General features: G+C 37.1%; 1 protein-coding gene across 2 annotated transcripts in view; it reads left to right on the top strand.

The window, feature by feature from the left end:
* Positions 1-13,478, top strand: part of LOC133217037 (cAMP-specific 3',5'-cyclic phosphodiesterase 4D-like) — a 186,834-nt gene extending 173,356 nt beyond the window's left edge. For both annotated transcript variants that reach the window (XM_061362157.1, XM_061362156.1), the window contains exons 3-6: positions 4,976-5,012; positions 9,935-10,008; positions 11,119-11,168; positions 12,582-13,478. In XM_061362157.1, the coding sequence (XP_061218141.1) occupies positions 4,976-5,012; positions 9,935-10,008; positions 11,119-11,168; positions 12,582-12,676 (256 nt within the window). In that variant the 3' untranslated portion in view covers positions 12,677-13,478. The remainder of the gene's footprint in view (positions 1-4,975; positions 5,013-9,934; positions 10,009-11,118; positions 11,169-12,581) is intronic.
* Positions 13,479-14,972: the final 1,494 nt, after the last annotated feature.

The following is a 14,972-nucleotide window of genomic DNA, read 5'->3' as shown; positions in this document are numbered from 1 at the left end:
CTCCTTGTAAAAAGGGAGCTCCCATCTTCTTTGTAGACACCCTTTAAACAGTGGAACACGGTGATAAGGTCTCCCCTGAGCCTTCTTTTCTCAAGGCTGAACAAACCCACTTCTCTCAGCCTGTCCTCATAGGGCAGGCTTCCCAGTCCTTGGATCATCTCAGTGGCCCTCCTCTCAACCCTCTCCAGCCTGTCCACATCTATTTTGTATAGCAGGGACCAAAATTGAACGCAGTATTCCAGGTGTGACCTGACAAGTTAAGAGTGGAGTGGGATAATGACATCTACCTCTGCTGGTGATCCCCTTGTTGATATAAACCAGCATCCTGTTGGCTTTCTTTGTTACAGCAGCACACTGTTCACTTGTATTGATCTTACCATCCACCAGAAGCCCCAGGTCACTTTCTATAGAGCTGGTCCCCAGCTGGGTAGATCGCAGCCTGTGCTGCACTCTTAGATTGTGTTTACCCAGGTGCAAGACTTTCTTTCAGATAGGCTATCTCCCAGGTTTGTAGCCAGAGAATCCAACACAGACTATGCCAGTTTGATTTAAAGCCTGGCCAGCATCCTCAGCCAATACTTATCCTGGGGAGATAAGTGAGATTTTCATTCAAATGGAGAAGTGTGCAAACCAGTTTGATAATGTTTTAAACTGGTACAAAGCATCAAGATTTTTTCCACTAATCTTATAATTTATGTTATAAAAAATTGTATCAAATCTAACTAGGAATCCTATTTTGTCTGCATCTTGTTCATGAGGAAATATGTGTGAAATTGGTGTGAACATGTTTTGTGCAATTTCCCCCTTCTGTTTAGACAGAACTTTTATTTATCCTGTTTAAGTCACTCATCTGCAATATGTGTCCTCAAGATCACTCACTTGGTATTCTTTGCATGTCTAGAAAGTCTCTATGTGAGTTTACTATGGCATTTAGAAAGACAAATCTTATTTAGTAGCTTACCTGCAAAGCTCTACACTGGCAAGTACAGACTCAACATTTTAGTGATCTCTAAGGTCTGGGACTCCTCCTTAATGGATATCTTGACTTTTTCTGACCACATGAAAAAAAATGTCCTCTCTTTTTTAACTGTATCTTAGCAGGTCTGCAGAATATCTCTCTAGAGCTCCACTTATTAGATGATTATATGAAATTATGCCAACTTAATTAAGAAATAAGGATTATGCACTCACCCTGTCTATCCTTGTGTTAATCATCCTGTGGGCTTCTCTGTCAGTCCATGCATAAATCTCTAAATTCCCTTTAAGTGGGGGCAAAGTTAATTAGGTAATGTAATTGGGATAGAAGAGACAAATTAATAACAGTCTTGAGGAAAGGAAGCAGATTTTTTGTACTTTTTATTTGACAACGGACAGCTGAACGTGTTCATCAAACTTGTGACTTAGCATAGCACTTTGATCTCTTCTCCAGGGTGGGGACCATCACGGGTTCTGTGTTCTATAGGAAAGGTTAGGAAGAAAAACCCAGAAAATTTGCAAGTGACCAGGCTTCACCATTTTAATGTGGTAAATAACTTGTGATGAATTATATAATCCTTGGTCTTCTAATGGCAATTTAGCCTGTGTTTTATGTAACAGTGACTCATCTCAGGTGGACGGTTGTGTGCTTTAGCAGCCTTTCTTGGTGATGGTGGAATTTGATCATTTTAAATATTGGGGCCATGTGAAAATTAGTCTGCTTTCAAATCTCTCTTTCCTCAGAAAAATGAAGATATAAACAAGTATCACAAGCATTCTAGTTAGTCTTAACATTATGAATGGATTCTTCTAACCTTAAAGGTTAACAGCACTGACTACATTTAGAAGTTTGTGATATATTGCACAGGGTTTACACTCCCTCTTACTTCTTCATCATATAGATGTGTGACACTATCCTCTTCAGGATCCAGACAGAATTGTCTATCAGCTTCTTTATCCTCTGAAAATAAAACACAACACCCTTACATTATAGTGTTTACTACACTGCAACACACTGTTGATTAGTGGCATTTTGATTGAATCATACATTTTTTTTGCTCTTCTGTACGAAAAATAACACAGACATTTTAGACACGTCTGCACCCTTTTTGAGCACTCTCCAAATTTTCTGACCCAATGTGGATTAAAGATTACTCACCACGTTATGCAATTGCTTTTCTGTTCAAGTGGGTCTGCTGCGTGCTAAACTGCTTTGTGAAAGCTGTGGATATCTGTACTTTCAGTATCACACTTTCACCGAAATAATGATAATTTCTGGAAATGTTGCTCTTGACAATAAGGGGCATTTGAAAAGTGAAAATTAAATCCTTGGTTGATTTCAGTACATTAAATTAGTATTTCATAATGTTTCCTCTAAAAAATAACAAGCTATGCTATTTTATCAGCATTCTCCAATGAAATGCAGTCCAGCAAGAGCTCAAGTAGAATGAAGGTTGAACATTAAAGGAGTGGGGTCATGCTATTTTATAGAAAAGAAAAAAAAACAGCAAAACACAAATGCCAGAGCAGAAAACGCAGAAACATGTACTTGTTGCCTCTTACAACTGCCTCAGCATTCAAGGGGTGGCAAACAGGAACACTGAATAAGAAGAGCAAGAAAGTACCACCTCCCATAAGGAAGCACAGAAGAGATTTTAAGGATCATCCTGTTTTCATGGTTTTATCAATCTGCACTTCGACAGTTACTAACTATGTTGTAGCAACTGCCTGGGAATTTGAAGCACTGATGAATTCTATGTGCGTTTGTGTCATATACTGAGCATTAAGAGTGTTTGCCACTGACAGATGCTTGTAATTCTAAAAAGAACTAGCTCTCCGCTATCTAGCATATTTACAGGTAGAAACAATATAGCATATTTGTTCCTTGTCCAGTGCTGCTGCTACATGTAAACCTTTACCTCTCTAGGTCCCTTTCCTTTCCTCTTCTGTCCCTTCATAATTTCCAGTTGTGGGAATTAGACTAGATAAGTAAAAAATGGGTTTTCATATTGATTTTTAATAATAATTTGTGCATAACTTGATTGCTGAAAAAATAAACTCATTTTTAAGAAACCCTTTGTTTGCTTTTTGGCTAAAAAACCCGAGTGACAGAGTGGGTAGGCGTGAGGAAGACTGGCAAATAATTCACTTGAGGCTTTAGGTTCTTCCACCTTTGCAGAAGTCAATCAGATGATTAACACAGTATTCCTTGCTCTAGACAGCTGTGCCTCCTTTAAGTGTCAAAACAGAAGAGAAAATGGAGTAGATATATGCAAAAAGTAAAAATATTCATTATAAAAGGGAAAAAATTAAGATTTTACCAAGGAACAGGCAAGCAAGGTGCAACACAGTAGATAATACCATTTCACAGAATTTGAAGGCAAAGAGCATAATTTTTCTGGAAGTGAGGTAATGTGCATATTCATACTATGGCTGCATAAGTGAGAGACAAAAGGAAAAGATGTTTTCATGAGCCAATGAAAGCATGAAGTACTAATTAATTCTTCTGTTAATGCCCTGGGCTGATTCATGATATCTACAATAGCCAATTGGATTTGGCTTCATTGGGCAATAAAAGCCTCTGAGTTCCTCCAATGGCGCTAAGTTTCTTTTGATTCGATGTGAGAATCAGGCATACATACTTTCCAGCCAGGGTGGGACTGTGGTTTCACCTGAAACAAACCTTATTCCAACCACTCCTGCAAAGGTGTTAAAAGTACACTCTTCTTCCATAGGATCTGTAAAAATCCACTTCTGTGTTACCACTAACAGGAATAAAAGAGATCGTAATAAAAAGTTACACAGATATTTAAGCATTATGATAATTTTGAATACTGAGGAGTTTTGTTTTGTCCTTACAGGCTCTTTGGCTGTACATACTACTTTTTTATTAGGTTATTCCAAAACCTGCAAAAACGTTATTGTCTTGTGGCCAGTATATAGATTATGAGAATGATGTTATAGCAACTCAAACACAAATGATATTTCTCTGTTTATCAGAAAGCCTTTTTCTGTTCAGATTTTCATGGGCTTGAAATCTGTTGTTAAATACATCATTATGCTTAAATATCATTGAAATAGCACCAAAGCAATGGTAATATCTGCTGAAAGCTGCAACTTGTAACTCAGCACAATAAATTTGCTGTAGGAAAATACAGGTGAATTAAAAACAAAGACATTTTTTGTTTTCAGAAAATTTCTTTTCAGCTTGATTGCTGCCATATACTAGATATCGTGACTGAAAAGTCTAAGTTTTCTTTATCAATGTGGTCCCCTGGAGAGACGTAACTCCATATCCTCAGTGTTACAGATGCTGCTCTTAAGCTCAACAGCCCTTCAAGCCTACTTGTAATTTCAAGGCTGTATTTTTTGGAAACTATTTCAAGTGGCAGGTTTCAGTGCTGAAGTGAAGGAACCTCTCTTCACCTTCCTTGCTTCTGCCCTACAGTGCGTCATCCCAGAACCTTGCCCATACGTCACCTGTGGTGAGGGTGAGGTTGCCACAGTAACGGCACACACTTGGTCACACACACCCCGCCCCCTGATAGCTACAGAAGCGTGAGTCAGTTTGAAAGTTTTATAAGGTTTTCATTTGACTGCGATGCACTGCCCAGTCATCTGCAGTTGTTCATTCTGCACTCACAAATCTGCTGGTAGCCCTTCATGGGGTTGCTTTTTACCTCCATCATGGTGTTTTTACCTCCATCCTTTGGGATGAAATCTCTGCAGATCAATCCTGGGCAGTCGATCACCAGCCCAACCCACACTTGTAGAAACCCTCTGGTTCATCAGCCATCCCACTGACACACCAGGCAGCTGGCCTATAACTAAGTTGATATTTACTTTTCAAAGAATGCGTAAAGCAGCGGTAGAGAGTAAACTGCAGAAGAATAAAACTGGAATTACCTATGATGCATTGTATAACCTGATCTTTCTGTTAAAAGCAGTCACTTAAGTTTCTAGTTGTACCTAACTTACAACTCTGCTCATTTTTTTTCAGACATGGAGATGACTTGATTGTGACGCCATTTGCCCAGGTAGGCACAATTCTGCCATACTTCTCACACAGTCTTGCAATTCAAAGGACAAATACATTGTTTTCCATTGCTAATATTACATAACATCTGTTTGCTTGAAATGGGTAAAAAGCTGTCTAAGCAGAAGGCATAAACATCCCACTCTTGTTATCTCTTGCTTAATGCTTTTTAATTATCTGAAATGTTGAAGTGCAACAACACAATAAACACCTCAGATACCTTTTCAAATGCTGTAGCAGACAGCCATGATGAACACAAATCTGTGTTCTCCATCATTCCCCTAGTCTTTGTAATTACAAGTTCTCTTTTTGAACATCTTTTCAATGCAACATAATTTTTAGATGCAAGATAAATTTTACCCAGCATAGGGTTATATAATATATATAACCCAGAATACTTAACATTGCTTTGCAAAACCATCTCTGTTTGATTTTTACATTCAGATTCTGTTTTTTTTTATATCAGTTCAAAATTCTACATAATTTAGATCAAAACTCCACAATTTTTAGCAATACAGCTGTCTTACTGTGTATGAAAAGTTAACATTCCTGAACTCATAATAGTGAGTTTTAACCTGTAATAGGAATGAAAGTTAATTTGTTGTAACTACAGGGGTAAAAAATCTGGAAATTGTATGTGATTGAACATAAATGGAAAGAGAAAGTTTAGGTCACACCGCGGTCTTAACTGTTAATAAGGTACCCAACTTAAGTCTGAATATGCAGGTTGCTTTAATCTAGTGATAAGTTGTTAAAATTATTAACATTAGTTTAATAGGTTATGATGTATTTAATTATATTTTAAAAACATACCCTTTATAAAACTCTATGATCAAATCCTTAATATGAAGAATACCTTCATCATACATTAACAGAGTAAATATTAAGCCAGGGCCTTTTCTAAGAATACTTTAAGATCTCTCAAATGGTAACCATACTTTAATGTTATGGGAATGAATAAATTACAGAAAAAGCAAGAAAAAACAAACAAACAAATAAACAATTTCTGGTTTTAGTTCCTCAGAAAACATAATAACCCTAACGCTTGAGAACAGAAAAAACACAAATAGTATAGTGGTCAAGCAATCCAGTAATATCTACTATAGCTGAGTTCATATTCATTGTCATCTGAATTTTTATTACTGATTATGCCACATAGATAAGGTAGGTTATAGGATGCCTAGAAAAACAGCAAATATTACACTCCCATTTATTTTTTTTCCCCTGGGACAATACACCCTATTTGTTTTAAGGGCAGTTTCATATTCTTATTGGTGTTGATGGATGTGCCTCAGCAATTATAGCAGGAGCACCTGAATGTTACTGCTATTTGCACCAAGGTGCCATAACTGATTATTTGAGAGCTTTTAGTATTTCAGTGCAAAGCCCTGCTAGCAGTGTTTTAAATCAACCTGTTTTCACTTGTATTGAACAGGAGAAAGAGCACTCACAGGGTGGGTTATCCCATGTCACATTCCCTGACAGGCGGAGTTGAGATGCAGTTGAGAGGCTATGCCTAATAAAGGGGAAGTGACAGCTGACTGACTCCTAGGAAAAACATAGCCCTTCCCTTAAAGTTACTTGAATATGCAATATCCCATCTCCCAGTGGGGCCTGTTCACAGACTGCATATGCAGCTAACCACAGGACCCATACCTTTGAGTTATGTTTACCAGTGTTGGGACCTCTGTCAGAACTTCAGAAACTGGATCCCATGCGCCAATCTCTAAGCATCTTACAAACTACACTTTTAATATCTTTATAGAGCAATACTTCATCACGAAGATGCATTTTTATGTTGTAAGCAGCAAAAGCGCTGTTTTAATCTGTTTAGGGCTTCCTGGAGACAGTAGATGAAGACATGCAGACATCCAGTTACTTCAATCCATCTGTATTTACTTCAATCAATCAGGAGAATTGTTTCATCTGATCATGAGCCACCTGGTGGTAGTAATTCCAATTTTAGCTTTTCTGTCTAGTCAGTGCAGCTGCATTTGAAAACTGGAGGCAGGGTAGCACGATGTGTCCCCCACATAGAATCCAGCCCGAGGACAAGTTAATTTGTTATTTTTACCAGAAAGGGAATTTTATAAGCTGAAATTAAAAAAATCCATCACAAGGATATTATTAGTTGCACTTCCCTATATTGTAATACACAGCAACTGCTGTAATTTAATTACTCATAGAATTTAGCTTTTCAAAATAAAATCATTTGGGTGATTGAAAATTCAAGGATGAATTCTCTAGGGATTTTATCATTAAAAAGGTTTGATTTTTTAATTCACTTGCAATTATTTGTATATAACGATTTTGAGAATAATATTATTTACTTAGAAATTAAACCTATAGTGGTTTGCAGGTGACTGGTTGCTTTTAGCGCACAAATCGTAACTCGAGAAACATCAAGCACAAGTAAAACCTCTGTGAACAGAGAAACTGTTACATAAAGCAAATGATAGTGAAAAATTGAAATATTATGTACTTATAATAGCTTTATAAATTTTAATATCTTTATACAATAAATCAAGTGGTTTAGCTCCACTGTAGCCAATGGCCAAAGTTTTTGTTGCCGCATTGATATGCATGTGGGGATGCCTTACACTTGCAGAACTGTGAAAACATGTGCATGAAAGCTAAAGCAGCTGGAATGCTGAGCAGATACTAGACATTTCACCCTTGAACTTACAGTTATCTCACCTGCCAGAAGAACAAACAGAAGGACATACAAACCAAACAGTTGAATCTCTGCTTTCTGAAAAAGAAGAGATTCATAATACCTCAGACAGTGGAAAAATCTGTTCAATGTGCATAGTAGTGGGCGGGGTAAAGAGACTGCCCCTTAGCTCTTCAGGGACCAGAGCACAGATCCAGCAAAGCTCATTAACCTCCACTCATAGCTGGCCCTGAACAACCTTACAGCTCAGCACCCTTCTTGTCCCAGGTACTAAGTGTCCTGTGATTTCAGATCCAGCACACACCTCAGGGTTCATGTTTTCACATGGCATTATACCTAGCTGGATACCCTTTCTGAAACAGCCCTATGCAGCACGTGCTGAGTTGTTCATTCCAGAGTCCAGCCGAAGCAGAGCTAATAGGCATGGCTGTACCTGAGATCACTCACCAAGGAGTCAGTTACCTTCATACATGTTCCCAGTTTTCAATGAACCTGACAAAAATGTACAGCCAATGTGAGTACAACAGGGCTTACTGAATAGGAACTTGCAGCCAGGAAAACCAACTGCATATTTTCATGGCCTGAGACTGTTCAGGGAGCCACATAGATATGTTTCTCTCATAATACTAGCACAGCAAGCCATCTCATCATTCTGGTACATGTAAATTGAATCCAGGCAGATTGACCAAAGATAACTGAAAATGGACTGCAGTAACTAAAAATGTGTGTCTTAGCTTAATAGGCCCAGCTTTCCAACTTTATTCCATTTATGCTTTCCTTCCACCTTCAACTCATCCTTTCCTTTTAATTCATACTTTCCATACTGCTGCAGTTTTGCTTTGTATTTTATGCATTGATTTTTGAACTTTTGAACTCCAGGATCTTCTTTCCCCTTCTGGTCAGTTCATGCCTGATTTCCATCTGTGTATAGTGAACATCTAAATACAACATTTAGTAGCGTCAGTGTACCCTGGACATGCAAATTTGATGGCATATATGATTATTTTTATTTCATGGTGAATGACAAATATGTGAGTTTACCTCCTGATATTTGGAAAGAAAAATATAATGAAATTAATAGTCTAATTATGCAACAAATGTATTTTGATTACCTTAAGCCATTTGAGAACTACCTATGGTAGCTTGAACACTTCCAGTCACTATTATCTCCTGAATATTTTCTGTCTGTTACAAGCTTTCACTAAATCCTTCTTTTCTTTTCAGCCCCCTCCTTCCTTCCAACCTCATGTGTAAACTTAAGCAGCTGTGGAAAGATGTTTGTATCCGCAACTCCTAGCTCTGGAACCCAAATTCCCATTTCCACCTTTGCTATTCCTACAGTAGGCTCACCAGGGAACCAGCCCAGTTTCGGCTGAGAAACAATGAGAAACTCCCCCCAAGGCACATCATTAAAGAGTGTTGCTGCTTCCTTCCATTTCCAGTCTGGTTCCAGACAACTTGTGGCTCCTCTCTGACATAAGCTGAACTACCTCTCCCTAGTTGGAGAGGTGCATCTTACTATCCTTACGCGGCACATAATTTGTTGCATTTATCCAGCTATCTTCACAAGAGAGTGCCTATGCCACTTATAATGAGAAGACAGTCATCTGCTGCTTCCACTAGGTGCTGTCTTGGATAAAATTAAGCCCAGAAAAGAAGTAGCTTATTTATACTACCTTTCCAGAGTGCAAAGTTTGTAAAAGCCTGCAGACTTTTGTGCCTGCTCAGATGCTACCTTCCTCTGAACTCTGATCTTCTGACTAAGTACCCAAATCAACTGCACCCTTTAAAGAAGCAGTTTTTATTTTTCCTGGCAGTCTAGACAATCTTATTCCTTTGTCCTTTAAGGTCTGTGTGGGCTGAACTGCAAATGGAAGATTTTGTAATCATTTCTTATGCATGAAGTAGTAGTCTTGAATGGGCTATTATTTTCCCAACATGAATGCTTTTACGGTAATTTCAAAGAACTAAGTAGTATTCTGTGAAAAACTTTCCTCCTCTTCAAGTAAGCTTGCCTTTATACAAAATTCTGAGTTGTTCATGAGGGAAAAAAGAAGTAAATTATTGCCCTTGTATTAAAGACGTGTTATTGTTAAGTAATGATCAAAGACTTCAGACAAACCAGTTCTGGAATCAATTTACAGTTGTTTTGCAATGTCCTTTCCTTTTATTTTCAGCACAGTTGAGCAGAGATATGTGAGTCCCACCTGTGCATAAATTTTAGACTGAAACTGGTTTGTTTGTTCCAGGTGCTGGCCAGCCTGCGTACCGTACGGAATAACTTTGCAGCATTAACCAATTTACAAGATCGGGCACCCAGCAAGTGAGTGTCTGTTCTTGGCCACTGAACTTTTTACAGTGATACTGTTTAAATGTAAACTAAGAATAACAATTAGATGTTAGGGATTTCAGTCCGTGCCACCAAACCTGCATAAAACATGTGGATGGGTAATAAATTTATTAATCCCTTGATAGCTGAGACAATAGCCCCCTTGCCTACTAATTGCTCTTGCATTGCTGCCCTTGCATAAATTTGTGAGTGGTTTTGTGCAATTTGTATGATTTTCAATAAATTAGTCATATGTCAAAGATCATTCAAAGATGATCATTCAGACAGAGTCTGAGTCTTGCAAATGAACCAAAGTGAGCAGACAACTACACTCATTGTGAGCTACTTGCATGATCTGAACCTAGAGCTCTGCCTAATTTATCCAAGATAACGGAATTCCACTATTCACAGTGGTTCATGATTATAAATGAGATGTTATAAATACAATCTTTCTCCAAGCATGTTACAGAATCGCAGTTAACATTAATATTAGTTACACTGTTAAATTTTGTAGTGGAGTCATTTCCCGTACCCAAAATGTGTGCCTCTGGAACTTAGAAGTATTTAGCATTCCAAAACCAACTGCCCACCATTGCATATGCAGTGCCCTTGGTTAGAATACGCAGACGCTGTGTAGACCCTGCTTGCAGTCATCCACACATCCCTACACAGCTGTGTCAGTCCAGCAACATTTAGCTTTCTTCAGTGGGCAAAGCACTCCACTGATCTGTTTGCCCTAAAGATTGTTGTGAAAGGTATGTGCAAAATAATGTGTGAAATGTATATGCAAAATAATAAAATGAAAAATAATAAGAAGAAAAGCATTTCAAGAAAGAGAATGTGGCAAGTGCAAGCCATGTTAGAATAATGATAACTATCTATGTAAATCAAACTTAAAGTATAAGCTCTAAGTATGATTAAGTAGGTTCTAAATGAACCTGTAAATTCCTAAAATACTGCTGAGAACTTTTATTCTTTTTTTTCAATGCCAGGGAATTCCAGTCCCAAATAATTTCCCAAGGAAACGTATTTTCTATTATATTCTTCAAGGATTCAGTCATCCCTGTGTTTATCAGGCATATACCTTTTTTTTCTTTTAAACAGACGTTCACCAATGTGTAACCAACCATCTATTAACAAAGCAAGCTTGACAGGTAAGAATTAGTATGACTAAAATTCCTCTGTGAAACCATCATGGGTTTCTAAATTTAATGTTTACTTATAAAAAATCTTACTGAAAACTGTATTTTGTAATACTAACCTTCTGTTATTTCATACCCTTGTATCTGTTTTTTCAAATAGGATTTTAGTCATATGGTGACTTTCGGCATTGCATCATATTAACTTTCTGATTTCTGTCTTATTATGCTTGTTTTAATTTAGATCCTTTCCAAATTCTTTTTCCTTATATACCAGTGTGTGACTGTGTTATGATTACCTTCATTAGTAAGTTTTTGTAATGAAATGTAGTAGAAATAACTGGCATGAGGAATTAAATGATCTTTCATTTGGGTCATAGAGTCCTGTAGCTATATTGAGGCAAAGCCTTGCCTTATGAGCCCTTAGGCAATAAGGAAAAATTTCCAGAACTGACTTTTCTGATTTAGGATTGTGAATTTTATCTCTGTAACATTTGTAGGTGTGTAAGAGACAAATAATTCCTTTGTAAAAGACACTATTATTTATAAGGAAACAAATTGGAAACAGGACCGGCTTTGTAGGTTATGTTAACACTTCTGAAAGTGTAAACATAACCTACATAGCCTGTGGCACTCCTGGTTATTATTACGAAGATCTTGGAAATCTGCATGAGATACACTTTTTTTAACCTCATATTTTTCACGTCCTGTTAATCCATGTGCTAATACACTATGTAGTTTTCCAGGTACTTAAATTCTTTATGTTGGCAGAGTGAAAGAGCATTTGCTTTGACCCTTGCTGAAAGTATATAGATATTTACTAAAACGGCAACTTACCATTTAAACCAAAACTTAATGTTTCCAGAATTTTGAAATAGTTCTTTTCTTTCTAACTGCATAATAGATTTGTAACTCAAGGAAGAAATAGTACTTCAGCTGTTTTGAGGAGAAATGTGGCTTTGTCATGTTCAGTATTTTTGTCTTTAGGCTCTGGAGTGTTAACATTGTTAGTTTTTGTTGTTGGGTTGTTAGGGTTTGGTTTTATATTCATATTTTCTTGCAGAAGACCCCATCTTGGCAGTTCTGTACAATTTTATTGTCCTAGAAACCCATCCTGTAATCTGAGCATTTGTGTATAGGGCTCATCAGGGAACAGAAGATAAAATCTTTAAATCTGTTCTATAAACAGAAAAGCATCCTTAGTTAAGAATGTTCTGCAATCATACTTAAATTCATGGTAATTAAATAAATAGGAACGTGAGACAGATAAATGCTTAGATCAATTAAAATCATAATCCTTTGTTAATGTATTCCTTTAAGAGGTAATTTCGAGTGTTGGTTTCAAACTGCTTTCCATGAGACATTTCAGTTATTGATAGATGTTATGCCTATTTCTTCTAATCATGGTATTTGTCTCATACAACACAGTAATCCAGAAGTATGTTACCTTAACTGGAAATAGAGATACTGGAAAATACAGCTCTTTCTTCGACTCCAGGGGACTAACTTTGGAAAGCCTATAACACAGTAAAATCCCTGACAGTAAAAGAAAATGTGATATCCAGAAGAAAAGACACGCATGCATGTGAACACACAGCTAGCCTACCTTACATGCTTTCCCACAGTTGTTTGCCTGAGGTCAGCTTCTTTTGTCCAGCCAGAGAAGCTTCTCAGGCAGCAAGGAACAAAGAAACACTCTGCTGGAAGATGCTGTTGCTCTCTTTAAATTCCCCCTGACCTGAAGGTTTCCATTCAGATAATTCTCAGAGTGCACTCTATCTGTTAGAAGTAATAAATCATCTGAAATTTTAGTTTAGAAGAAAGGTGGTGCCACCAGTGCTGTGATTAATCTAGAAAATGTTTCTGTGCCAAGAAATTTAAAGGAGGCTAGAGAAGGCAAATAATAGTAAGGATAATTCAATGTAGTTTAATCTGATTTCTCAGAGATACTGATGGAATAGCTGCGCTCAAATTATCCACTGAACCTGTTGAGCTGAGGCCTGTGTGCATTGGATATAAGTGGCTAAAAGACTTTAATGATACAGGAAAGATATTAAGCCCTATAAAGCATGAAAATGACTACAATTCATTTTGATAGTTGAATCGAGATTGAGGCTAGATACTATTTTGTCTGAACAGCATGGCCATTCTTAGTCATAGACTGGTTTTGATATTTTCATAGCAACAAGTTTCATGGCATAAGCACAGAAGTATGAGGCCTTTCTTGATGCATTTAAAATACTAGTAAAACATATTGCACTCCAGCACTGTGTTAAGAAGGAAGAGGTATTACTAACATTTCCCCTCCTCTTGACATAATGACTGAAAACACAGGTGCAACTAAGCTTTCTGCATTCTTCTTTTGTTTGAAATGTTTGAAATGTAGCTTGTGCAGATCTTTCCTGCTAAGAAATACTCCTGGTCATGCTGTTCATGTCATGGAATATCTAGAACAGTACACCAGGCAGGTAGAACTCTATCACATTATCCAGATGGCTCAGCTAGCGATCTCTGGGAGAACTGATCACCAATCTAACAAACAGTGTAACAACAGAAAAGTTTTGGGGAAGACTGTAAATGGGGAAAGTGAGGATCACAGAAAGCAAAAGTGTATTAAAAGTGAACTTCTGCAGAAGACAGGGGGAAAGTCATAAGGGAAAATAAGGGGGTTGGTAAAGCCAAGTGACTAAAGTAACAAGAGCAAAATTCTCCCATTTACTATTTTAAGAATTTGCCCTGAGACATAAAGGAGAAAATGCATTAGCAAACAAGTAAGAAACTGTGGAATTGAGAGGTAAAGCAGTATCAGAATTAAATGTTGAAATTCTTAGAAGTAATTGCAACAATGGTGTCCTTAAAATTTGCAGTGATTTTTCAAATAAGTATGCAGATATTGATGATCAGAATATGGTCTGTTATATTCAGTATATCCACATAGATCTCTTCTGGAAACTGTGTGGAAAAAAGCCAATGATTATCAATGGCATATTTGATCTTCAGTATCAGCCATGTATACTATAGCATGCTGAGTGTTCTTTTGCAGACAAATTAGAGGATAGGAAGTGGGAGCTTTATCTATTTTCTTTATAGTCAGTGTGAATAAACTGACATAATGCATGTTAGATGTTTTCTTTTGAGGGAGACAAATTGCTCTCTAAAGGTGCCATGACTGAATCCAGCCTGGGAGAACTCCCTGCTTGCACTGCACAGTACTTCCATGAATGCTGGTCTGTATTTCAACCAGAAGAGGGGTTCTTCTCACAACAATGCATACTTTCCACACAGTGATATGAATGGTGTTTTATTTCAAGTTGATAATAATTTTCTTAAAATAAATGAATTACAAATAACATTTCATTTTCAAAAAAATGAAACTGTGACATAGGGATTAAGGTAAACAAAAAAAGTAAACAAGCTTTCTTACTAAAAGATTAGATATCTTTCAGTTATTACAGTTCTAATATCTGCATTTCTAACTCAGAATAATTTGAATTAAGAAGGAACCATACAGTCTTTCTTGTTATGTGTCAGATTTAAAACCGATAGATGTCCCAGTTTCTTTTATTCTTTACTGTGGCTTGGATTCTGCCAGAGCATAACAGGGGATAAGAACATGAGAACATGAGCTGACAAAAAAAAAAGCATGTGCATTACAGATGTTAATTCATGTAATACTGGGGTAATTGCCACTAGCTTGGGAGGGGGTATACGGGATTGAGGGGATCATAATGCCTACAAAAACATGGGCTTAAAAATAAAGAATGTTTCCATTTTTAACAAAAGTAAACTTGTAATGTACTATCAGTGTCACATTTTAAA

Source organism: Neopsephotus bourkii, unplaced genomic scaffold (genome assembly GCF_033783945.1).
Source record: "Neopsephotus bourkii isolate Nb327-2 ecotype Australia unplaced genomic scaffold, CSIRO-AGI_Nbou_v1 NB_1085, whole genome shotgun sequence".
Lineage (NCBI taxonomy): Eukaryota > Metazoa > Chordata > Aves > Psittaciformes > Psittacidae > Neopsephotus > Neopsephotus bourkii.
This window is presented reverse-complemented; position numbering and strand designations above follow the sequence as displayed.